This window comes from Bombyx mori, chromosome 5 (genome assembly GCF_030269925.1).
Source record: "Bombyx mori chromosome 5, ASM3026992v2".
Classification (NCBI taxonomy): Eukaryota; Metazoa; Arthropoda; class Insecta; order Lepidoptera; family Bombycidae; genus Bombyx; species Bombyx mori.
Window position 1 is genome coordinate 17,962,382 of NC_085111.1, and position 27,055 is coordinate 17,989,436.

The following is a 27,055-nucleotide window of genomic DNA, read 5'->3' on the forward strand; positions in this document are numbered from 1 at the left end:
GACGTTATGTATTACAACTGTTTCGTTTTATTCTGCATTAAAAACCTAACCAAACAAAGAAACTCTAAGCCTTTTACTGCTTTTGTACGAAGAGGATCCATACAATCTACCTCATGGTGAAGACTTACCTTATGGACGTCAGTAATGCCAAGGGCAGAACCAAGCCGCTGCCTACCACTGTGTACTCTTCTGCGCCACTTTGAGAAGGCGGCACCACATGAAAACCCTCTTGTCTTGGCCGCCGGTAATTACATACCCGATCCTGTGGACCGAATGGTAAACAGTCGACGTTGCCCTAAACACGTCATCACGGATCCTCCCGATCCATTAACGGTGCTTTTAGTTACCCCAAGCACCAGTCACCATCCTCGCCGAACCCTTCGCTTGCGACGAAGGGCTCGACGAGTTAGTTAACCCATCGACACAGCCCACTGAGCTTCTCGCCGGATCTTCTCAGTGGGTCGCGATTCCGAACCGGTGGTAGATTCTGCGAAGCCTTGCTCTTGCTAGGGCTAGTGTTAGCAACACTCCCGGTTTCAGCCCCTTGAGCTCACCTACTAGCTCGGTGAATCTAGAATAATCCCTCGAAGTTACTAGAATAGATAGGGAATAAAAATAAATAAGTACTCTTCGCAAATCTCGCTTGAGGAAGAACAATTCATAGCCCTCAAGAGACACCGTGGACGGAATTTCATTCCAAAGTCGAACGATACGTGCCAAAAATTATTGCTGAAAAAGCACATAAATCTCTAATTTAGCTTCTAAGAGGAAAGATTTTTTTTTAATTACCGAAGTACGTATACATTTATTTCTAACCAGAAGCAGGCATATGAAATTTCGTGTTTCTTAGTTGAAATTATGGACTTCGATACAACCGTCCATCGTTTATGAATAAACATATAAATAAAATTGGAGTGTCTGTTTTTAATATTGAAATAACCGCTTTTTACTACATGCATATGAATATATATAGGGTACATACACCAAAATAACATTTTTTACAATTTTTGTCTGTCTGTCTGTCTGTTTGTTCCGGCTAAGCTCGGGAACGGCTGGACCGATTTTGACGAGACTTTCACTGATAGATAGCTGATGATATAAGGAGTAACTAAGGCTACTTTTTTAGACTAGCTTTCCCCCGCGGCGTCACCCGCGGGTAACATCGCGGGACTGAGCTATCAATAATAAAATTTAATGTTTCCGAAGCGAAGCGAGGGCGGGTCGCTAGTATTTCCATAAACTTGAAACTAAACATAAGTATGAAACCCCAACGGTTTTATCTCTGCTTTAATAAATCAGATAAGATTCTTCTTGCTCTTATCGTACATCGCCAGACGTATTATCCATTAGGACACGATGTCTTAAAAATTTACAAAAGAATAAATAATTATTCAGAATCTTTAGTGGATTGAAATCTAATTTCTTTTAAAATACGCATAGCTCTAATTCATTTAAATAACACAATCCAACTATAAATAATTGCATTGAATCCGACCTTGGACTAGAAAGCTATCGTTTTGACTCCACATCGAATAGCCGGTGGCTACAAATACGCAGTAAGCTTGCTGTCAGTATTTCAAAATTTAACGAAAAATTAAACACTATGAATGAACGTAAGCCGATTTAATACGGAGCGTGTCGCTTCTCTATTCTGTAGGTATGTAGTTACTGCATACTATTTATCATAGGAATGCAATTTAATTAATTATGGTATTAATTATACAAAGCCAAGGCGTCTTTTGTTGGATAATTGACAATCACACATACAGATTTATTATTAACTAGCGGCCCGCTCCGGCTCCGCTCGGGTCTTTAACAAAAATTTCAACGATATTTGACATTGTTTAATTTTTAAAAAATAAAAAACACATATTGCGGCATAACTATAATATAGACAGACATATGTTGTCGCGACACTTTTTGTAAATAAGTCGTACTTAGTACATTATTTTATTCTAACATCAATGGTTTTCGCAGGGCACGCGATGTAAAGAATATTTTAGGTAATTTTTTTACACCTTGGGTTACATTATCGGAGTTTTAGTAAGGATCGCTAATATTTTTCAAAAATTATAGCTTAACCCGGGAATAGTGTAGCTTCGAAACAGTGAAAGAATTTTTCAAATCAGTTCAGTAGTTTCGGAGCCTATTCAGTACAAACAAGGCGAAAGATATATACGTTTTGAGGGGAAACCAGAGATATCCATCAGATCCAATAACCTTTGCATTAGACGCCTTCAGCTCTAACACTAGGAGCAGGCTTAGGGACCTCGGTAACCGTACTCGTCGAACTCGACAAAGAGTTCGCCGTGCAACCTAACCCATGAATCAGCTCGCCGGATCTTCTCAGCGGGTCGCGATTCCGATCCGGTAGTAGATTCATTCGCGAAGCAGCTACTCTTGAGCTGTTAGGTCTCCTTCGGAGGCGCTCGGGTAGCTGTTAGCAAATCCCACCCCTCCTGGCTGAGCCTTTGCTCGCCCACTTATCCTGGTGAAGCTGGAAAGGCCTCCGGGCCAGCAGTAATCGTTCAATCATAAAAAAAAAACAAACAAACAAACAAATCTTTTCTCTTTATAATATTAGTATAGATTATATCCATCCATCCACAATATGGAATTTTATTGGGTGGATGAGCTCAGAGACGCAATTAAAATCTCCAACCAGATCAAAAATGAAGTTATTTTGTCTGATAACCCGAGAAACATCTCGTCAAGACTGATTGATACACCGAAGATTAGTGGAAGCTAAATTGTTTGGAAGAGCCTCTCGAAAGGTCCGCTTCTTACCAAGCAACACCGAGAGAAGCGATTATTATTCGCTAAAAAATATGTTGGTTGGACGATACGAGAATGGAAAAAGTGTTATTTTCAGATGAAACAAAAATAGATATAGTAAGTTCCGATGGAAGGCGCTATGTTCGACGTCCTGTAAACAATGCTTTTAAAAATCATTAATACACAAGGAGTATAGTCAAGCACGGTGGCGGTATCCCGATACTCTCGGAAGGTTGCAGGGATCCTCCTTGGAATTGTGGCGCCATGACAAAGGGGTCCATCGTCAGCCCTTATAAAGTCTGGAACGTTGGTTTCGAGCCAGGCATGGGTAATTTGTGCCTTGTGACCAGGTGCAGAGTCCCGTTAGAAATATTTTTAAAAATTGTATTGCTGAGAGGTTTCACAACACGATTCAAGACTGTATCTTGATACACTTTGGCTGAAATTTACACTCCTTTTTCACAAAAATGTAGTTTTGTGATATGTATATTTTCTTTCATTACATTTTGGTTTTGTTCGCTGTTTTCTAGCCGATATATAAATTGGAAGAAATATTGGAAAAAAGCCTCCCAATATTCCGTCTTTATATTTGAATCAATATAGATTTTGGATTGTGATTTGAAAATTGATCAGTTAACTTTGATGTCCATCTTTAATCCCAATTAACTTAGTGCTAACCCATTTGTATTGTTGTGAATGTTGTATTGTCCTGTAAGAGAGGGAGAAGTATTAAAATAACAACATACGTGTAAACATACATATTCACGTACAAATTAACTATCTATTACGTATTTAATAACAATTCTTTCGGGCACGTAATATTTTGTAGGAAATCCCGAGTAAACAAATTTAATAGAATTAAGTGAGGCCCGATCATAGTAAAATGAATATTATACCATAGAACAGTTCGTCTGTGCCGCTAGCTTTGCTGATGCTGGGAGCGACGGGGACCACTTACCATAAGATGTATCGTAGCTCGTTTGCCATCATAAAACAGCCATAAATAAAGTAGGTTTTGAGTTTTTGAGGATCTTTCTTTATTTTTTACTACATTCTCAACTATTTCTATTTACAAGCAGAGTACTTTTTTAATTTTATTGTTGAAGGATTGCTGGTGGCCCGGAGACCTTTCCCGTTTTCACCAGGACACGTGGGCGAGCAAAGGCTCTGCCAGGAGGCGTGGGATTTGCTAACAGCTACGGGAGCGCCTCCGAAGGAGATCTAACAACTCAAGGGCAGTTGGTTCGCGAATGAAGAGTAATATTAGTAATAGACACTCCATTTTTAAACTTGTGTTGATCGAATCGGAATAATAATAGTTTCTAATTAATTTCAAACACAAAGGCATCAGCAGAGGCCTTATCCTCCCGATCCACTAACGGTGCTTTTAGGTACCTCAAGCACCGGTCATCGTTCTTGTCGAACCCGTCGCTTGCGACGAAGGGCTCGACGAGTAAATTAACCCTCAGACACAGCACACTGAGTTTCTCACCGGATCTTCTCAGTGGGTCGCGTTTCCAATCCGGTGGTAGATTCTGCGAAGCACGACTCTTGCTAGGGTTTGTGTTAGCAACGTCGTCAGGTTTGAGCCCCGTGAGCTCACCTACTAGTTACGGTTACGCTGAAATAGCCTCTCAAGGCTATCAGCATAGGTAGGGAAAAAAAAGGAGGCCTTATCGCTAAAACCGTCTTATGCAGATAAACAATAAACGAATAAAAAAATCTCTCTATAAGTTTTGAGTAAATACTCTATAAGTTTTTAATGTATTATAAAAAAAATTAATAACTTGTATTGTTTTGCCTGGGTTGGGCCGTGCAATTCCACGTTCACTGAACTCCATTCGCAGCGAAGCGAAGGTTAATGTGACCAATTTAATAATGCATATAACCTTGGTATGAACTTTTGTAATAAACATATAAAAAAAAATTAAACACGTAAAAATATTTTGTAAATCGTTTTGCAATTACATTTTGCTTTGATGTTGATGTATGTTAAATTTAAATGAGAGATGTGTTATTATTGTATGTTGTTCGGTTTTCGCAAGGCTTATAGACCTAATAAAACTATTATACTTTTACTGTAATCAATGGAGGGAAATAAAATATAGTTGTTTTATTTGAAATTGTAATTGAGATGAATTTGGATGAGATAAGATATGTATTGGAATAACGTCTCAGTAAAATGGTGGTAATTTACTGTGACTTCAAGAGCCTTTTTGGAGGAATCCAAAAAACCAGGATCAGTGAATCTGTTTCATATTTTCACACTTGTTTATTCAATGGCGGATCCAGGGGGGGGGGGGTCATGGGGGTCACCACCACCTGAGCTGGTTCCAGAACTTAGGTGAACCACTAATTGAATATAATGACTTTATTTATATATTTTGTCACCATAAAGATTTTATGTAACTACATACCTTCAATATTTAATTAATATAATATAATATAATAACTTTGTATAATGGCAAACGTTTGGGAACGAACGCATCTAAATTTGACTATGTGACCCCCTCCTGGTGCCAAAGCTGGATCCGCCCTTGTGTTTATTTTACACAAATGGTAAACGGTAAATAAGCTACCATTATTACACGTTTAAACCCGATGAAACATTAAATTAACAAAACAAAATAATTCCCGCCAAAAATGTCTACATAATCGGTTACTGAAAATCACAGACTAACAAAGCTTACTACGAGTCTCACAAACTCAACAAACTAGGTAGGTGCCTACTCGAAGTTTCAATTTCATTGAAATAACAGCTTCAAGCCAATGTTAATGTATTGAAGAAGACGTGGTACAAACGTTTACGGGTTCATGCATTGATCTATTATATATCGATGGGTTCATGACATACCCATCGACCGATAAATCTTAGTATGTACAATAAACCAAACCATTCCGTAATAAAAGTCAAGAAATCCACAGTATCCACGTGGAAATTCAGGGCCATATAACGACAGACGTACTTGAAGTTTCAAGGTCAATATGCTCTGGGAACCATTAAACACCTGGTAGGCGTAAATTCATATTCTTTTCGTTTTGGGAGTAGTTCCTAAATCCTGTTCACCTTTACTACAGGAGTACGTTTTTAACACTCGGTGTCAATTTTTCAGAATTATATTACAATCAATTTTTAATTTTCTAGTTCTACAGTGCATACTGATACAGTGCTCTCGATTAGCGATAAGGTTGCTGCCGACCTAATTGCGTTGACGCACGGCTACAGTGTATTATATAACAGATGCCACACTTTGTTTATGTAATTGGCTCATTCATTTTTGTTTATCTTTTCGTACTTTAAGCTTATTTACTGGTGGTAGGACCTCTTGTGAGCCTACACGTGTAGGTACCACCACGCTGCCTATTTCTGCCGTGAAGCAGTAATGCGTTTCGGTTTGAAGGGTGGGGCAGGCGTTGTAACTATACTGATACCTTAGAACTTATATCTCAAGGTGGGTGGCGCATTTACGTTGTAGATGTCTATGGCTCCAGTAACCACTTAATACCAAGTGGGATGTGAGCTCGTCCACCAACTTAAGCAATAAAAAAAAATTGATTTGGTAAGGTAGAGACCGTTTGGTAACTCATTATTTGGTATAAAAGTTAAAACGCTATGTATACTAAATATAATTCATAGTACCTATTAGCATTGTGATTACCTCATATGGATAGACACTGTCACGCTCATAGCTATAGTAGGAGTTACAATAGAAACTCTTTGGAAGCAATGGAATCTTTGATCTTACATCCGATAACATTATTCCCTTGACTCATCCATGGTGAAGCGTTAACCGGTTCCTTTAAAGAAAGCATTAAAGTAAGATGTAAGATAGCGAGCTGAGCAGTGCCATTCACGACGATACTTCTCGTTACACATGCTTGAATCTCAATTGCATTAGTAAAATGGCTGTATTACACTTACAGCTTACGATGTATTATATCTTACCAATGCTAATTACTAAGATAGAGATTATGTTATTGAAATATGGGTAGGAAAGTGAGAATGTTATTAAGTACTGACGGATGAAAGGTAGGAGTAAGAATGGCTTGAGGAGACCGGTAACACACGACAGATCTTCGAGATCTTCTGAACAAAAGCAAGAAAAACTGTAACATTAAAATGCGATTAACTGACCGTCTATGTATAACATTTAAAAATGTGGCTAGTTTAACATTCGTTAAGTTAACATACTGGTTTTTATACACTGTTGTGACAGACGATTTTAGTCAGACAGAGCACAGCTGCGTTCGCTTCGCGCTTCGGTCACTCGTGGCGGTCGCGCCAAACAAAATTTGATTCAGTTAATCGCGACATTAGCATTGATGCGAACGTTTCTCGCGTTACAATTAACGAGTTGTTTTGAATTACCGCTGTAAACTTGCAAAGTTAATTAAGTAAGTACTATAAACTGTAATTGTAGTTCTAATAACATGACACCTATGTGGCTTGTAAAGTATTGATCGTACACAAAAAGAATAGTATTAATATTTTAAGATTTCGAAAAAAAATTCGGTTATTCTGTTTTATTTAGTGTACACATTACTTCTTGTCGTTAATATAAAAAAATATTATTTTATTTAATATTTTCATTATCGTTTATTAGTGCGCATTTACGTAGGTAGATAGGTACTTCGAAATACTACAAATTCATTAGATTGTTAAACGACTTAAAGACGATGCTCCCAATTCGGGCGGTTTGTTTTTTCAGTAATAACAAAAAGTAAACAAGAATAGAAAAAAATAGTAAAAAGGCAATGCTAACTATAATATGACTGTGTTTTTATACGATACACCTACAGAAAACAAACAATATCTACGATATTATTGTATTTACTATATATTTTTTTTTTTTGTAAAAATTTATAATAATTATTATTGTGTGCTGTAAAATACAAAATATTTTTTTTCCATTATGTAGGTAGGTACCTAATTATTTGTCAGTTTTGAACAAACTGTCCAAGCAGTAACTGAATCTCTATAGGAGTTCATGATAAATATCGATGAACTTGCGGGTAAATTCTATTTTACTCGTAAATTATGAAATGAAAATAATAAACTCGATATTAAGTAGTAAAATTATTGTTTGAAATATGAAAAGATCATTAGGTATTGATCAATGGTCCACCTTTTAAATTTTACCAACGGAGCCATCATTAAATTTTACTAACCTTTGCTTTGGATTGTGCGCTTTCTTTAAACGGCAGCTAACTGTAACTAGGTATACGGAGGCCTTAGAACTCATATTTCAAGGTGGGTTGGCGGCATTTACGTTATAGATGTCTATGGGCTCCGGTAACCACTTAACACCAGGTGGGCTGTGAGCTCGTCCACCCATCTATGCAAGATATTAAATAAATAATTAAATTTATGCTTAATGCAAAAATATTTGCTTAGGTATGTAACATTAGTGAAGTCGGAATTTTGTTGTAGAGGTCTTGTTTTTGGAGCTGTGGAGTTGTGAAGAACTTAAATGTTCATTGTTGAGTGGTCCAGTCATTGTTCTCATCGAACCCGTCGCTTGCCACGAAGGGTTCGGCTAGGAAATTTACCCACAGACAAAGCCCACTGAGTTTCTCGCCAGATCTTCTCAGTGGGTCGCGTTTCCGATCCAGTGGTAAATTCTGCGAGGCACGGCTCTTGCTAGGGTTAGTGTTAGCAACGACGTCAGGTTTGAGCCCCGTGAGCTCACCTACTCGTTCGGGTTACGCTGAAATGGCCTCCCAGGCCAAAAACACATAGGAAAACAAAAAAATAATAATTGAGTAGCCGCACACCCTCATAATACGAAGCGACAATCATGCGTTTACTATAAAGATAATTTTATTGTAACATGTTTGTTCAGTATTAGGATTTTAAATCTCAGACAAAGATCTGAAATACAGAAGCTAAGTCTGGTTCAGTCACATCATCTGTTTTTTAATCTATATATCTATAAATATAAAAATGAATTGCTGTTCGTTAGTCTCGCTAAAACTCGAGAACGGCTGGACCGTTTTGGCTAATTTTGGTCTTGAATTATTTGTGGAAGTCCAGAGAAGGTTTAAAAGGTACATAAATCTGAAAATTCTCGGAATGAAATAAAAATAACAATTTTGTGTGTTTTAAGTTTATTTTATACAAAAGTTTAGGTCTTTTATTTATCAATCGAGGCACTATGAAGTCTGTCGGGTCAGCTACTGCTAAATAAATACATTAATCTATCGTTAACATTGAAGTCGTCATGGTTTAAATGATAAGGTGTCCGGTGCATTCGTGCCTAGCGATGTGCCGATGCAGATATTTGAATCCCCGGGCAGGCATCTTTTTTTTATATTTCTTCGCTACCCTTTTTTTTATTTTTTTTTATTGCCTAGGTGTGTTGGCGAGCTCACAGCCCACCTGGTGTTAAGTGGTTACTGGAACCCATAGACATCTACAATGTAAATACGCCACACACCTTGAGATATAAGTTCTAAGGTCTCAGTATAGTTACAACGGCTGCCCCACCCTTCAAACCGAAACGCATTACTGCTTCACGGCAGAAATAGGCGGGGCGGTGGTGCCTACTCGTGCGGACTCACAAGAGTACCACCAGTAATAATTGTTCAAGTAATGCGGTATTTTTAGCATCGTTGATGATGCAGTATTTTGTTGTCCTCGTAGGCAGACGAGCATACGGCCAACCTGACGATCAGTGTCGCTCATAGACGTCAGCAATGCCAGTGACAGAGCAAAGCGGCTGTTTAAAACGATCCTTTCCAATTCGTTTGTGTAAATTGAACTTTATACATCCCGCTGCCTAGTCTATTGAAAATAATATTCTTAGTTATGGAAAATGGCCTCGCCACATTCTTAAGGAGAATATCACAACAGCAATTTGGCCCTCTTCAATAAACTCACACCATTTTAATACCAGGAACTAGGAGCGTTGTTCCAACTGTATAAAAATTTGAGTTAACTTCTACGCTATCGAGAACGTTAAAAAACTAGCACAAAGCACACATACCATGTGTGTATAATATATTTCGTAAGTGTATATCGATAATAATATGCAATTCAAAAATAAAATTAAATGTGTTACTTAAATGTTTCATGTGTGCTATTTATGATAAATTATGCCGTTATTATTTACAAAAAATAGCTAAGATTTATTATTTATTCTTATAATATTTCGCTAATATTAATTAACACAAGTCAATTAAGACTTTTTTATCTAGAGAAGAACTGAAAAAAATTTTTTTTTTTTGTTCTTTTAGTGTTCGAATTTTTTTTGCGGTCTTCCAGAATGTTCGAATCGAATTTCGTCGAGTTTAATTTCGAGTGTCTCAAAAGAGTAAGTTCGGTGCAGTCATGATTTCGCCAACATATTTGATTCCATTTTTTTAAGAGGTGTATCCGAAATGGCCGTATGCTCGTCTGCCTACAAGGGCAATAAAAAAAAAACGTTTGAACGGAATTTACTAAGTCACGAGAAACCGAGCAGTTCTCGTTTTATTGTTTTACGCACTGTGACCTCAGGAAAATACATTAGGTATAACGTCATGCGAGGCCAACCCAAGCGATGAGGTGACCATAACAATATTACGATGCATTCCATGAAGTTTAGTTTAGTAATTACTGGTGGTAGGACCTCTTGTGAGTCCGCACAGGTAGGTACCACCACTCCGCCTAGTTCTGCCGTGAAGCAGTAATGCGTTCCGGTTTGACGGGTGGGGCAGCCGTTGTAACTATACTTGAGACCTTAGAACTTATATCTCGTGGGTGGCGCATTTACGTCGTAGATGTCTATGGGCTCCAGTAACCACTTAACGCCAGGTGGGCTGTGAGCTCGTCCACTCATCTAAGCAATAAAAAAAAAAGTTTTCGGCATTGGCGATCTGTTCCTGTGGATGAGTATGATGCACATACCGGTCGCCGTCCTCGTCGAACTTGTCGATTACGACGAAGAATTCGACGAGCGAACTAACCCATAGACACAGCCCACTAAGTTTCTCGCCGGATCCCCTCACTGGGTCACGATTCCGATCCGATGGTAGATTCTACCAAGCACTGCTCTTGCTAGGGATAGTGTTATAAAATTCTCACATGCGCGAAGCTGGAATGGCCTCTTAGGCTACCAACAAATAGGTAGGGCAGGAAATGCGCATAATATAACTGAACTATAGAATTAACACTTAAACACAATTTTTTTTCCTACCTAAGCTGATAGCCTTGAGAGGCTATATCAGCGTAATCTAACAAGTAGATAAGCGGCGTGGCTCACACCTGATGACATTGCTAACACTTACCCTAGCAAGAGCAGTGCTTCGCAGAATCTATCTTCGGATCGGAAACGCGACCCACTTAAAATAATTAGCCAGGCACATTATTTCCAGTTCGAGAGTTGCTGGAATAATCACTTAAGCTGCCAGAGATTAGATAGGGAGAAAATTAAAACATGTTATTATGACAATGCACCTTATTATTAGAATAAGTGTGGGTTTCATTTACTGATTTTAGTGTGGTCATCAATAATTCACAAAATAGTGACGGGACGATAGTTAAACTCATAAAAATAGTTAACTTTTTTTTTTTTTTTATTGCTTGGATGGGTGGACGAGCTCACAGCCCACCTGGTGTTAAGTGGTTACTGGAGCCCATAGACATCCACAACGTAAATGCGCCACCCATCTTGAGATATAAGTTCTAAGGTCTCAAGTATAGTTACAACGGCTGCCCCACCCTTCAAACCGAAACGCATTACTGCTTCACGGCAGAAACAGGCAGGGTGGTGGTACCTACCCGCGCGGACTCACAAGAGATCCTACCACCAGTAACTTATAACTCTTTAATTTAAACAACTTTTACGGTTTAATCTCGCAATTATTATTGTGTTTTTACTATTATAGTAAAAGTAGTTTTCATTATTATGTTTACGACTTGCGAAAATCGAAGAAAATACTTTATAAACTCTTTTTAGATTATTTTTTTATTGGTATTCAGTCCACTATTGCACAGCTGTTAATCAGCCTACTATTAACTTAATTCATCAGTCTTATGACTTACAACTCCGAAAGAACGCTAACGCCATTACACGAAACCTTGGAGAAATAACAAAAATAATTAATAATTAAAAGTACATAATGTTACTTTTGTAAGGCCTTGAAAAACAGCCAGACCCAATTATGTAAATAAAAACTCATCTCAATAGCAGCTTTTTTTTTTTTACAGACAGACATAAATTATTTACACACAGTATTCATTTATATTGCCTACATATATATGTACCTAATAATGGAATAGAAATAATTCGTGTTTCTATAGTTCCGTCTGTCGATATATTTATGGTCTTTTTTTTATTGCTTAGATGGGTGGACGAGCTCACAGTCCACCTAGTGTTAAGTGTGTAACTGCAGCCCATAGACATCTACAAAATAAATGCGCCACCCACCTTGAGATATAAGCTCTAAGGACTCAAGTATAGTTACAACGGCTGCCCCACCCTTCAAACCGAAACGCATTACTGCTTCACGGCAGAAAAATAGGCAGGGTGGTGGTATCTATCCGCGCGGACTCAAAAGAGGTCCTACCACCAGAAATTACGCAAATTATAATTTTGCAGTAATTATTATGTTGAGGCTGTTTCTAATGGGCTAGATAAGTAAAGTTCGGAAGACAGATGCTGTCTATGATCCGATTAAATAGTAAAATAAATAAATAGGGTTGGCACTCAAAAACGTTTAATTTGAGATAAAAGAAAACATCAATATGCTTACATAAGTGTCAATAGGACAGCTTGGAAAGTAAATACTTCTAGTAGTATGTGCTTCATCAGTCTTCAAAGATACCCTGCAGCTTTGAGTGAAGCATTCTGAAAGAATTCAAGTACATCAAACACTCAACGAAAATCATCTGAATAAATAACTTTCAATAAGTTGTTTTAGAACAATTGTGCTGTTTTTTATTGAATTCGTTATTAACTTTCATTTCAATTATGTACATGATTTCAATTTATTTTGATGGAGGATAGAATGCTGTTGGTCCGGAGGTCTTGCGCAACTGGAACCTGAGGGCTCCAATTAACTACGGAACCTTTTACTGTGCGTGAATCGACACGCAGTCTCCGTCTTCTTCTGATCCATATCTGAGAATGTGTGGCGTCGTCACAAAATGTCCTCTCGTCACACTGCATAGGGATTTTTTTTTAAATTTTATGATCGATCCCTTGCCGGATTGTAACCATCCTGTGTTTCTGGGTTTAAATAAATATCTATATCCGTTACAACGAGCGATAGGGATGGAATTTTTCTGTTAATTTTACTTCTACCTTTATTTGGTACTATGATTTACATTTTATTTTTGTAAATATTTACACCAGCCTTTATATTTTTAAGCACTAGAAGAATAAAAATATCACAGGGCTTTCGATTTTATATGCATACTAGCTGACCCGACAAACGTTGTTTTGCCATATACACTATTTTTAGGATTTTTAATTTTAATTTTTTTTTGACTACCTTTAAGATTTAGGCGTATAAGATATTGATGTTGACCGTTTCTCAAATCTACCCGATATGCCTACAAAATTTCATGAAAATCGATGGAGCCATTTCGGTGGAGTTAGGCAACAAACAGCGTGACACGAGAATTTTATATATTAGATGATGTTTTAGCATTATTATTATGAAATTAAATAGTATTACGATTGATACGCAATAACAATGTTAAAAAATTACTCGTAAGATTGACAGCAAAGGACACGCGGAAACCTAAATTTTTTTGTTCAAAGCATTATTCGACAAGAAGTAGCAATCATACGTCCACGCAGTCAAAGCCATACATAGGCAAATACAAATTATTCATGTTTTCCACAAAATACAGAGGGCGTTTGCCCCGAAGCCGAACTGCGCCTCCGTAAGGGTACGCGAGGACCCCACGGAGTGGTGGTATCTACAGGGTGAAGGCTTACAATACTCTCTATCACCAGCTAATGTTTACGTGTTTGGGGGAGGTGGAGCACCTCGGTCCTTCTCTTCCCCCCTCTTCCTCTCTGGAGGTGCTGGATTCCGACATAAACCGGTCCGTTACCCTCCTCGACCGGGGAATCGTAAATGGATTCCCTAGCGTTAAAAAGAAAAAGGTGTTTACGTAAAAGCGTCAACTAATAATTATTTCGGCTTTAGAAACAGTCTTCTTACTCATTCATATTCTGACAACCTCGATTACTATCGGTCTTGAAATTAAAATAAAAAACACATTCTTACATCTATCTGTCTATAAATTTCGTCTATATACATACTTAAAAAAACGTTTTCTAGGTCAGAAATTAACTACATTACGTACCTGAGCGAAATGTCTCCTTCTGTGACATGAATACTGATTCCAGCATTAATTTTTTTTGTATATTTAGACGATTCTGTTGCTTCAGACTCAATAACCATGTTATGATTATTACGTATACGTGCCGTGGAGTTCGTAACATCATTGTCATGTCCAGATGTTTACTCGATACACTGAGGATGTGCTAATGAATTTTTAGCACATAATAAACAAACGTTAGGTTTTCCATGTTCATATTCTAATATAGTATGTAAAAAAAATATTGTTGTATTATTTTTCTTACCTATTCGCTGGGAGCCTATGAGACCGTTCCAGTTACGCGCGGACGGATAGGTGACTCACGGGCTCCACCTGAGAAAATTTGCTAACAATAGCCCTAGCACGAGTAGAGCTTCGCAGACTCTACCTTCGGATCGAAATGGCGACCCGCTGAGATCTGCCAAGAAATTTAGTGGGATGTGTCTGTGGGTTAGCTAGCTCGAATTCGATGAGTACGGTGACCGGTGCTTAAAGAGCCTTAAAGCACCGAGAGTGGGTCCGCGTAATCAGTGTGCTTAGTGCGAGTTTCTTAACGTTCTCGATAGCGTAAAAGTTAACCCAATTTTGTATGCAGTTAGAACAGCGCCCCTAGCGGCCAACGTACGCAAACGATCCCATTCCATACATGAGCTAACTTTTACGCTATCGACAACGTTAAAGAACTCGCACTAAGCACACTGACAACAGATATTTCGGGCGACGGCGGCTCTGCGTTGCCCCGTCGCGCGTCGTCTGGATCGGATATGACATTTCTATCTGTAGCATTTAGTTGACACGCTAGGGTCGTGTGCTAGTTCTCGGTCATATCTACTGGTCCCTAGGATTCGGGCGTTGGTCCTCTGCTGCAAAACGTTGAGTGTCATGATCGTGCTCAGGATATCACCTTCTATGGGCTCCGGTGACCACTTAACACCAGGTGGGCGATGAACTCATTCACCCATCTAAGCAATAAAAAAAAATTATGTAGGTATCAACATAGACAATTATTTAATTCTACGAATGTCTTAAATGAATTAGCATTTCAATTACTGTATTATTACACTTTATATTATTTTATGGTACAGTAAAGAAATATGAAAATACGTATCTGCTAATAATAAAGTAAACGGTTTACATAGTTATTAACTTTATAAATTTATTTTTCAAGCGAGACCAGAATGTCTGGTTTGTTTCCTTTCATTATATTGTATTTTTAAATTTAATAATGATCTTAAGAATTTTATCAAATTTTCTTTATTGTAATTGTTATTTTTAAAAGAACGAACCTTGAGTTTTTGTCGATCTTATTCGATAATGAAACTGAATTTTAAATTATTAAGCTTAAAGCGACTGGGTAGCCTTCTGCAATATTTTATTTAGCGATGCAGCGTGGTTCGAATCCTGCAGGCGGGTAGGTACCAATTTTTTTAATGAAATTCGTACTTAATAAATGTTTACGATTGACTTTCACGGTGAAGGAATATATATTTTTTTTTTTATTGCTAGATGGGTCGACGAGCTCACACCCCACCCGGTGTTAAGTGGTTACTGGAGCCCATAGACATCTACGACGTAAATGGGCCACCCACCTTTTCTTCTTCTCGCGTGAAACCATATTGAGATTTGAGGAGTCCCTAGTTCGATCTCATGCTTGAAGAAAGATGACCGCGTTCATTTTGTGATAGTCCAGGCCTTTGAACAACTAAAACCACGACAATAATAAAATATTATGAAACTACAACTGAAAATACAATAAAAAACCGAAACTCCTTATTCTCTACGGGTGAAATTAAAATTCTATAGAAATAAAACATAAATATATCAATATATTATCATGACAATTGCATGAACAATGGCATTCAGTGAATAATGATAACCGCATATTACCATACATACAAAACGGCTTGTAACATTCAGCGCAATTTAACCTTTGTATATTTAAGAATGTTATTTCAAACTCCAAATAAAAATAACATGAATTTCTATATTAGTCCGATTGTTGTACGTAAAATGTTTCCGCGAACGATTCTCACGATGAAGATAGTTACTTGATTACTTATTATCTGTTTTTTTTCCCTACCTATACTAGTAACCTTGAGGGGTTATTCTAGATTCACCGAGCTATTAGGTAATCTCACGGGGCTCAAACCGGGAGTGTTGTTAATACTGACCCTAGCAAGAGTAGTGCTTCGCAGAATCTACCACTGGATCGGGCTCGCGACCTGCTGAGAGGATCTGGGAAGAAACTCAGCGGGCTGATGTTTAGGTTAGGTTGCACGTCGAACTCTTTGCCGAGTTTGGCGAGTACGGTTACCAGGGTCCCTACTCCCAGTGTTAGAGCTAAAGGCGTCTGCTGGGGACAATTTTTATACCATATTTTCCGTCTTCGAGTCAAAAGGTCTTATATGCAATAAGATACGTATGCACTTGCATACATTTCAAGTACTATTTGGGTTCAATGTTGTGCTTAAAAAATAGGGTTTTTTTCACTCAATCTCAGTTCACCGCCACCTCCTTTTTTATTCTTTTTTCTTCCTACCTAAGCTGATAGCCTTGAGAGGCTACTTCAGCGGAACCTTAACTAGTAGGGAGCTCACGGGGCTCAAACCTGACGACGTTGCTAACACGAACCCTAGCAAGAGCCGTGCTTCGCAGAATCTACCACCGGTTCGGAATCGCGACCCACTGAGAAGATCCGGCGAGAAGCTCAGTGGGCTGTGTCGATGGGTAAACTTACTCGTCGAGCCCTTCGTCGCAAGCGAAGGGCTCGACGAGGATCGGGAATGTAGTTACCGGCGTCCACGATGAGAGGGTTCTCGTGTCGTGCCGCTTTATCGAAGTGGGCCACCTCCTTAAAGCTCGTGTTTTCTTGGTACTTAATGTCTAGATTACATTTCCTTTACGGAAAGATACAGGCGGTATTAGCCGTTTTTTGCCATGATGATGTCCATGAGCGACGAGAAAATCCATCCATCAGTACCATTACCATCAGTAGGCCGCATACTCTTGTGCCTATAAACGCAACAAAAAGCTATGATGGCTTGCAGCGATTTGTAAATGTTGCTAAGAGCTGTTCCCGCTACTATTAACACCTTACAAATGTTTTAATTTAACTATTCTTAAGGAGACAGTAATGAAACCAATTAAATAAATCTGTTTTATTTATATGTGCCGACAGAGTGCACTTTTTTCTTAATTTTAATCAGTTCTAAAAGATAAGCGTTATTTTATTATAGTTTATATTTTTTTTGTTTCAGCTTTAAAAATGGCGTCGGAACTAAGAACAGAAAAGGGGTCTTCTAATGGATTGACGGATAAAGCTCCCTGGTAAGTGTCGATATATTTGTGTTTTTTTTATTACCCTTGTAGGCAGGCGAACATACGGCCTACTTAATGGTTAGTGGTTACTGTCGCCCATGGACTTGAGCAATGCCAGGGGCAGAGCCAAGCTGCTGCCTACAAAGCAATGTAAGCAATGGATGTGCGTACCGAGGCGTCTTTGTACTCATGTCTCCACACGTCATTGCTTGTGCGAGCGGCGCTTGGAGATGGGGAGGCGATGTGAAATGACAAAGATCTCCAAACGATATTTGTGTCGCTGACAACCGTCGGCATCATCTATACTAATATATAAATCTACAGTGGTTTTTACGGATGTTCCGTTATAACTACTGAACAGTGCATCCGATTGACTTGAAACTTGGTATCCATGTAGAAAATACATGTATTTAATGGATAGATTTATATGAGTGTTGGACTCCCTAATAATAATGACAATAAATAATAATGTTAATTTACAATGTCTTAAATAGTCTTAAATATAATAGTAAGATAATACCGTGAACATTACTGATGATTTATCCACTTTTGTTACCGTGATTAGAAGTTGGCTCGCTTAGTAACATACATATTTATCTTGTTTTGATTGACTCGGCGCGGCGATACAGTAATTATTGCGGTAACATTTCGAGACGCGTAGACGATGAAACAAATCAGAAGCGTCACCATAGTGCAAATACTTAGAATTCTATTTTTTATCTATTATGATCTTATACTTTTGAAGACGAGTTGTCATGTTTATTCATAGAAATTGATAATACCAGGGAACCAATTACCTGGACGGGCATGTTTTAAGTCAAAATATAAATAACAATGTTAACTCTACCACCGGTTCCAAAAAGAGCCACAGTCCTGAGAAGAACCGGCGAAACAAACTCAGCGGGCTTTTTTTTTTTTTTCTCAATTTTTTTTTAAAATAAATACTTAAAATATTTGCAATAAACGAAAAAACAAGTCGAAAACTACAATTAAAAAAAAAAAAATTATGAAAAATGAAAAGGCCAGGAGCGAGCGCCTCATTCCCACGTAGTGCCATCTAGTAAATAATCCTTAACTTTATAATATGCTTTGTTGCACAAACGTTCCTTGACAGTTTTCTTAAATTTATGAACAGGTAGTGAACGTTTTGTGAGATCTTGTTGAAAAGCTGTACACCCAGCCCCCTTAAAGAGTTGCTTATTTTCTTAATTTGAGCCGCCGGCAACGCAAGCCTATGTTTGTTCCTAGTGTTCACATTATGCAAATCGCAGACTCTGGGAAATTCTTCAATGTTTTTACGCTCGTACAATAAATTTTTAAAAATGTACTGGGACGCTAAAGTTAGTTAGAAGCTAGATAGAAAGATAGAAAGATGTCTCTACCATCGGCTGGAAAAAGAGACAAGTTCTGATAGAATAAAAACTCTCGAAACAAACCCAGCGGAATTCTTTAGCGATTTATTAGGCTTACTACGTTTTGTGTAATTTTAATTTTAAGTTAGCGTTAAAGTTAGCGTGGTATGGACATGTGATGCGTAGATGTATGGAAATGGTAGTGAAAGGTAGAGGGGGAAGGGGGGAGGGTCGACCGAAGAAGACATGGATGGAGTGTGTGAATGAGGATATGAGAGAGAGAGAGAGGAGTGAGTGTCGAGATGAAGGCTGATAAAAGAGAATGGGATAGAAAAATTCGCTGTGCCAACCCCACCTAGTGGAATAAGATGGAAACAAAGAAAATATGTTATTTTAATTTTAAAAGCAAATTAACAATTAATTTTTGGTAGACACTACAATAAAATTGAAATTAGAATACTCTTAGGCACTCTTAATATACTTGTTTAATATTTAAAACTGGCAACTTATACATTTTATACAAGTTTAGATTCATCTATAAGATAATACTCACGTATTCACCGCGTTAGCTTACATTCATTATGTCTGAATCTTCTAGAAATACGTTGTTAACTTTTCAACGGAAGTTAATAATACGTTGTTTTTTTCGTTTAAATTTAATTACCCTTCTATATTCATTAGTTATTCTTTTAAAATATTTTGTTCCGGTTCGAAGACTTTTAAATTGCTTAATTATCTTCTAAAAATAAAACTTGTTTCTTGGTGGAGGTCGGTTTGTTATAATGTGGAGGGCATATGATAACAGTCCAATTACGCGCAACAGAACAACTATTGTATAAAAGGCGAATTGAAGCTTCCCAGGGCCGCTAACCACCTTGAGAATGGCTCCAGAAAATTCTTGAGTGGAGACCGCGTACTGGAAAGCGCAGTATGGGACTACCACCTACCAGACGGACCTATTAAAAAAAGATGTAATAATGATGATGATCAAATGGTTCCAGAAAAATAATCCCCCATAAAGAAAAAGAAATCCTTTCAAGTAAGGCATCACTCAGCATTGCAATGGGTTCATCGACCTTGAAACAACCCTGTTAGTGGCCATAAACAAAACCGTCCGCGTACGAAGGTCTATGGTCGCCGCGTGACGAATAATCTTCTTGTGTAACAACGCAATGGATTGACTAGCAAAACGGTTAATGCCTAAACATGCTAGTCACCTTGAGACAAATAAATAGTTACAATTTTACCTTTAGTAGAATAAATGCCAAAACTTTTATTTTGCCTACCTGTGTATGCTATTAATCTCTAACCTCGATTTTGCTAACGTTAGCTATAGCTAGGTGTCAAATTGGGCGTTATTTGTGTGTCAAAACAACAGCTGTTGAGTTTGAGCATGGATCACTCAAATGTTAGACATTGAAAAAATCTATATATGTGAAGCAAAACTTTGTATCCCTTTTTACGAAAATTGCGCGGTCGGTGGATTATGAAATTGCCCACACAGAGAAGGAGTGCAGAATGTTAATATTTTTAAAAATTATAAATAAAATATACATTATATCAATAAAAAAAACATTACACACACTACCGTGTATTTGACACAACCTATAAATACTCTTTGTTTATTGTAAAACTTTTGTTATTGTTTAAAGTCTGTGGTCAAATTGAGAATAGATTAATATTGTTTATCTTTAATATTATTTGTCTATAGTGCAGTCTTGGCCAAATCTGTAATTATAGAAGAAGTATTTGAGAATAGAACCATAATAATGTTCAAACTTATAATTACAATTAATTATAGTCGAATTTCGTCTATTGGGGACCACTAATAATCATAATTATACCTACGTGCTCGGCAATTACATAGAGATTGATCACGATCTGATATTAAACAACACTTTAAACTCCGTGAACACTTATCAGGTTTCAGGTTATCACTCAACAACGGAAAACGTAGCGTGGGATGCCCACTGGCTTGGTGGTGCGATGACGTCCATCCGGTGGCCGGGAAGAGGTGGATAAGGAGAGCCCAAGACCGGGCTCAGTGGTGTGGATTGGGAAAGGTCTATGTCCAGCAGTGGGCGATTGTGGGCTGATTATAATAAACACGTATCCAGTCAGTATTGTTATATCACCACAGCTGTAAATGAATTTACGGATTACCGGTATTAGCCGGTATTAACTTATTACTGGTGGTAGGACCTCTTGTGAGTCCGCGCGGGTAGGTACCACCGCCCTACCTATTTCTGCCGTGAAGCAGTAATGCGTTTCGGTTTGAAGGGTGGGGCAGCCGTTGTGACTATACTTGAGACCTTAGAACTTATATCTCAAGGTGAGTGGCGCGTTTACGTTGTAGATGTCCATGTGCTCCAGTAACCACTTAACACCAGGTGGGCTGTGAGCTAGTCCACCCATCTAAGCAATAAAAAAAAAAATGGTTACCAGGGCTCATAGATGATCCGACGCGACTGCCTTGACCTTGAGATGTGAACTTGAATTCACAATTCTATGGTACAAAGGTCATTCCTTACAATGAAACCCCAAAATTAGTATGCTATATAATAACACTATAATTATGAAAATTTAAAAATTGCTTTAATTGTTTCAATGGCGTCATGTTTTTTCGTTGATCATGGAAATCATTAGTGAACCCTTGTTGTATTGCGTGAAAGACGATACATATATGTAAGAGGAGAGTGAGTGATGAAATGGTATATGATAGGGGAGTGTGGAAGGAGAAAACATGTTGCGCCGACCCCAAGTGACTGGGAGAAGGGCAAGAGAATGATGATGATGTTAGATTAGTATTCAAATAAATTCTGCCGTGAAGCAGTAATGCGTTTCGGTTTGAAGGGTAGGGCAGCCGTTGTAACTATACTGAGACTTTAGAACTTGTATCTCAATGTGGGTGGCGCATTTACGTTGTAGATGTCTATGGGCTCCAGTAACCACTTAACACCAGGCGGGCTGTGAGCTCGTCCACCCATCTAAGCAATAAAAAAAAAGTCTTCTGTTACCTGGAAACCCGCCTCCGAGCACACAGCGGTCGTCGTATCTTTTAGGACACGGATACGGTAGTCCTTGACCTCACGTATATAAATCTGAAAATAAAATCGAGTTCAAAATACATTAAGGCGTAAAAGTTGTTAATCTTGTTCATTCGCTCACCGTCAAATTTGTAACGTTTTTTATGTAGTTGAAAATTGATAAAATACCAATGACGAAATGGTGAACACGGGGAGTGAAGTTTTGTGAATTGTTTTAATATGAATAACAAATGGGCTATAATTTATAAAGATATCTTGTGTATCCAAAATATAATGTAAATATATAGTAGGAAAAAATCTGCCATCTTATTTTCATTATCAATATTAAAATTAAAGGTTTCCGAAGCGAAACGAGGGCGGGTCGCTAGTAAGCTTATATTTGTTGAAACTACACACGCGCGCCACCTACCGCTATTTGATGAAACTATGACGAAGACCTTCCCTGGAGTGCCAACAATAACTGTACGAAATTTCATCTCAATCGGATGAATGGCTTAGGAACGCAGAGGGGACAAACATACAACGTTTTTTATTTATTTATTAAACAGCAGAAATAATGCAGTCAAATATTTTGTTTTAATCACTTTACTTCTGTGACCTACCTAAATGCCGTGAAAACTATCAGTCACACTCAACTTACTGAACTAATTCGATTGTTTTTTTTTTAAATGTGTATTTAGTTTCAAGGTGACCGATTTTGATGCATTAATGCCTTTTGATGCATTAACGATGCATATTGAACTGACTTTGACTACATTAATGATATACTCATTTTCATTTCATTCAAAATAGTTTATTTGTTGCCTACAACTGTTGTCGTCTACAGCTTTTGCCCGACCTGTCAGGTCTATGGACATGGAGAACGCAGTATCAGCTATGAAGATTCGTCACCTAATTCGTGAAAAATGCTAAGACTTTTTAAACACATTATAAACCAGTGCAAAATATACAGCTTCGTTTTGAGCCCTTAGCTCAAAGAAATAGCTTATAATGATATTTTTACGGCACGTACGAACTCTTGTTTTCCCCATATTTTTATACGCTGCGAGATTTGGAGTTAGGGCAGGTCGAGAAAATGAAGGTCGATGCTCTGGAGATGTAGTGCTGGAGACGAATGTTTGGTATTTCATGGACCGAACTTCGCGTGACATGTCTTTCTTCAAACGAGGCTTGTGGAGAGTATTAAACGGTAGGCAGCGGCTTGGCTATGCCACTGGCATTGCTGAAGTCCATGGGCGACGGTAATCACTCACCATCAGGTGGGCCGTATGCTCGTCTGCTTACAAGGGCAATAAAAAAAAACCCAATATCTCCATTCTCAAGAACTTGGCCTTAAGCAGCGCCTTTCAGCCCTCGTGCATGGGCGCATACTATCATTTTGGACAAATCTCCCGACGGTGAAATCACTCTATAGAGCGTCTTATCGTTCAGGGCAAAGTAGAAGCACCAGACCGCGTGGAAGGTTGCTCATGCGATGGCCCGTCAAGTCAAGTCGGCAGTTGGCGGCTGTTTGAGTGATGAGTGTACTAGGCTCACCACAAACCAGAAGAAGTGGTAATTGCTCGTGAGGCTCATAACATCTGCCCACAGCAATGATACTGAATGACGACTACGACCGCTCTGACAAAAGTGATTCGACAAAGGAGAAAGGAGTGGGTAGTAGGTCCTGGTGGTCATTGTCAAATATAATCTGGGTGGTATTTAAAATTGAACTTGGGGAATTCGTTATTTCATTTTACGGAGATTGTACAGAAATTACCTTTCCGCGCAAACTAACAAGATGGCATTTCAAAACTTCATTAAACTTCTCGTATGTAGTCTTGTATTAAAAATGGAATTGCTTTAGCGTGTCTGCACCAGGACGGAGTGCAGGATACTCTATGATGCAGTTTTACAACATTTCCGTCTGTTACACAATTTTATTAGTTACTTTTGTTAGTATCGGCCAGTGAAAGTCGGGCCACCGCCGGGCGCAAACGTCCCGACTCGCTGAAACGCGAACCGCGAAAACAGTTTTGTAAAAAGAACGGATACGCGTTCTTTTTACACGCTTTATATTAGTTTATATTATTTGTTGTATGTTTGTAACTGACTCCTTTAGACGCGATTTTGACCCACTTTAAACGGCCAGATTTCATTCAAACTTTGTAGATTTATCGAGGACCGATGACAATACACTTATTTGATAAGATTATTCCATTATTCAATTTGCAAAATAAGATTTTTGCAAATTTATATAATTTCTTCTTTTTTTACTTTTCTATTTAATTAATTTTCTATTTATTTAATTTTCTATTTATTTAATTTTCTATTTTTTAGTTGAATTTGATATAAAGCGTATTTTTTATTATAGTTTTTTTAAACTATTATTTTTATAGCCGATACTTAACTTGTCCCTGTTGTTATCGTTGTTTTAGTACGCAGGTGAACGTGAATACAAACATTTCGATAATTCTCTCATTTTAAAATACTCCGATTAAAAAACATTCAGAAATTGTATGCATATAATGTATTAATTTATTTACATCAAAATAAAGTTTAGCCTAGTAAAACTATAGCACAAATTGAGTTGCTCTATAAAGAGAAAGAACATTTAAAGCTATTGCTTCACCAATTTTTATTTTACTTTTTTATATTTCAATATTCAAAAATGCTTTTTTATTTTTAATGTTCCTTCTTCTAATTATTCTAATGTTTCATTATTCAAAATTCCATTTATTTCAAAACATATTAACCTCTTTTATGATAAATCGTATAGAGGTTACATGCATTAAAATAAAAATCGTCATTCGTCGCTCTATCTGATCGAGGTGCCACACATGACTAAGGCTGGCCTGCAGAAAATTGATGACGAAAAACGAAAACCGGGTTCAGTGGCGTCTTTTTTTTTCCCTACCTATCCTGATAGCCTTGAGAGGCTATATCAACGTTATCCTAGTGTGTAGGTGAGCTCTCGGGGCTTGAACCGGGTGTTGCTATCACTGGCCCTAGCAAGAACAGTGCTTCGCAGAATCTACCGCCACATCGGAAACGCGACCCACTGAGAAGATCTGGCGAGAAACTCAGTGTGCTGTGTCTATGGGCTAATTTACGGTTCGCCTAGGACGGTGACAGGCGTGATCAGTGGTGTCAGTTAAGGGAGCTCAACAGTGGACAACTGTGGGCATATATGATCATGAAAACGAAAACAATATTAAAATTCTATTCAGTGAACAACTTATCTGCGATAATAAAACATAATAATAATATGATGAATAAGGCCAAATCCTTTTCGCAGGGCGTTGTAATCATCGGACCGATCCTTTCAATAATAATCAAATCAAAATTGTTTATGTAACAAAAACACGAAACAATTTTAGATAAAGAGTGCAAGATTTTCTAAGGGTCACACTGAAGTCGGACCTGTGTTGTGGTATCGGGCGATTTCCAATGACGTTCTATTAGGCAGTCGATTAACCTCATGGGGGGCTCATCGAGGCGCTGTTGCTACTTTATAACTTTTTGGGCATACCTCAAAACTTTAATAAAAAAATTCTTAATCGGATTAAATAATTAAAAAAATACTTAGTAATTACTAAATATTCTTAAAGAAGTATTTAAAAAAAGAAGAACTTGCAGTCTTTCTACGGAATCTTTCGATTAACAATCAAGTTCAAGTAATTGATAATTACTGTTAAAATATTCATTCGATTCTGACGTCGTACTAAAAGTATTTAATGGGTTACCTACTAAAAACAATTTTCTTCTCCTAATGTATAAAACTAAATATTTTTTGCATTGTTTGCGCCCCACGGCCTGTTATATCTCGTTGAAGGCTATTATATATATAATTTGGAATTTAACTACAAGAAATCTATACTAATATTATAAAGAGGAAAGATTTGTTTGTTTGTTTGTATTGAATAAGCTCCGAAACTGCTGAACCGACTTGAAAAATTCTTTCATTGTTTGGAAGCTACACTATTCCCGAGTGACATAGGCTATAATCTTTTTTGAAAAAAGTTAGGGATCGTTACTAAAACTCCAATAATGTAACTTAAGGTGTAAAAAAAATACCTAAAATATTCTTTACTTCGCGTGCCCTGCGAAAACTATTGATGATAGATTATAATAATGTACTACGACTTTGTCGAACACATTATTATTTACAAAAAGTGTCGCGACAGCATATGTCTAAATATTATAGTTATGCCGCAATAAGTGTTCTTTTATTTTTAAAAATTAAACGTTGTTGAAATTTTTGTTAAAGATCCGGGCGGAGCCGCAGCAGGCCGCTAGTGACTTATAAGTACCTCGTATCACATACAATAGGTTTATTCTTCGAGCAATACATATTGTTATATATTATATTCATACAAATAATACCCGTATTAATATTTTTTTAAAGTTATGTGCCGTTGTGTATTCTGTCTGTTCTATGCATTGTCACGTCGACCCACCCAGATAAAACTTAGCAGTTGATATTGGCACTGTTTTTGTCATAGCACCGTCAAGGGCCTTTAACAATCGAAATGTCTAATCGTGGAGGTCTTCTGAAAGGCACCTCTTGTTAGGTTCCTTTTGTTATAAATATGTTTTGCATTGGTACAAAAGGTATTGTACAATGGTGTACATTTCTGTACTCAATTGTACATTGTACAAAAGGTGCATTGCATATAATTAATAGTGGTATGTTTGTCTGCTCGTACCACATGCATTCACACCACACAGATTATTCGATGATCTTAAACTTTCCGTCGATCTGTATATGTCCTAATCATTTAACTAATTGTGAAAACATTTTGCAATTGTTGGTGTAAGGAAGGTGGGGTTCGATTAGTTTTCAACCATAGCTGCTTCTTACACGTTTAGTTCACATCACAGCGATACGTGCTCGGAATTCGATAATTGAATTCAATTAAATTTCAATTCAATTCAAAATACAATAAATAGAAAAACGATATTATCTGTTACCTTATAATCAATCGGGAAGTCTTATGTTACACTTTTGTACGGAAGTGATATAAACAATCGGACTCCCAGTGATGTGGTTGGACGTGTCCGTCGTGACTGAAGGTGGAAGGAAGAAGAACCTCTTCTTTTTGGAGTGAGTATTATGTTGTTGTAAGAAGTCTGCCTCCGCTCCTGCCACAACTTCTCTATCATCATTGGGTAACAGTGCTCTCGTATCTAATATCTGACCTAGTTTTGACGTTAGTTAACCTTGGTGGTGACGCCATGAAATGCCGCATAGGACCTTGCATTTG

The 27,055-nt window shown here is 37.7% G+C and overlaps 1 protein-coding gene across 1 annotated transcript in view; it reads left to right on the forward strand.

Annotated features, from left to right (window-relative positions):
- The first annotated feature begins 6,981 nt into the window (after positions 1-6,981).
- LOC101739674 (short-chain dehydrogenase/reductase family 16C member 6) overlaps positions 6,982-27,055 on the forward strand; it is a 50,140-nt gene continuing 30,066 nt past the window's right edge. Inside the window, exons 1-2 of the mRNA XM_012688457.4 lie at positions 6,982-7,170; positions 17,350-17,419. Coding sequence (XP_012543911.1) covers positions 17,358-17,419 — 62 coding nt within the window. The 5' untranslated portion in view covers positions 6,982-7,170; positions 17,350-17,357. The remainder of the gene's footprint in view (positions 7,171-17,349; positions 17,420-27,055) is intronic.